The sequence below is a fragment of the Crocuta crocuta genome, unplaced genomic scaffold, assembly GCF_008692635.1.
Source record: "Crocuta crocuta isolate KB4526 unplaced genomic scaffold, BGI_CrCroc_1.0 scaffold334, whole genome shotgun sequence".
NCBI classification, from domain to species: Eukaryota; Metazoa; Chordata; class Mammalia; order Carnivora; family Hyaenidae; genus Crocuta; species Crocuta crocuta.
Genome location: NW_027533260.1, coordinates 1,884,607 through 1,885,305, shown reverse-complemented (window position 1 = coordinate 1,885,305; position 699 = coordinate 1,884,607). Strand labels below are relative to the sequence as shown.

The window sequence follows — 699 nt, the reverse complement described above, 5'->3', positions numbered from 1 at the left end:
CCCTTCTCCTGCCACCACCCGAGGGGACCGCAAGCAAAAGAAGAGAGACCAGAACAAGTCAGCAGCTCTGAGGTACCGCCAGAGGAAGCGGGCTGAGGGCGAGGCCCTGGAGGGCGAGTGTCAGGGGCTGGAGGCTCGAAACCGGGAGCTGAGGGAGAGGGCTGAGTCGGTGGAGCGCGAGATCCAGTACGTCAAGGATCTGCTCATTGAGGTGTATAAGGCTCGGAGCCAGAGGACCCGGCACAGCTAGAGGGGCTTCAGACTGTAGGGGGCGCTGGTCTTCAGCGCTGGCTCGCCTCTGTTGCCGGGGCTGAGGGAGGAGGGTCCCTCCGCCATCCCCCCCTTTCTGTCCGACTCGCTCCCGCTCGCCTTTTATCTTTGACCCCTCTCTCGTCCGATTCTGAATTTGCCCCCTTTCTCCCGCCCAGAACAGCTGAGGGGGGGTTGCAGACACTTTGGGGAGCAGGGAGAGCTTGCAAACCCAGCCTGTCCAACAGGGAAGCGAGGCCAGGAAGCTATGCAGAATGAATGTGGAGCAAACGGGAGCCAGCTGGGGACTGAGTCAGGGAGCGCTTTAAGAACGGCCCCTGAATAATGATGGAACCAAAAGAAGCGAGCCAAGTGACCTTGGGGATAGAAATTTGGGCGGGAAGCCAAAAGGTGGCCAAGTTCACAGAGCAGGTGAAAATGCAGGTAGAT

The 699-nt window shown here is 59.8% G+C and overlaps 1 protein-coding gene across 1 annotated transcript in view; it reads left to right on the top strand.

Annotated features, from left to right (window-relative positions):
• ATF5 (activating transcription factor 5) overlaps positions 1-699 on the top strand; it is a 4,026-nt gene extending 3,327 nt beyond the window's left edge. Inside the window, exon 4 of the mRNA XM_077747143.1 lies at positions 4-699. Coding sequence (XP_077603269.1) covers positions 4-250 — 247 coding nt within the window. The 3' untranslated portion in view covers positions 251-699. The remainder of the gene's footprint in view (positions 1-3) is intronic.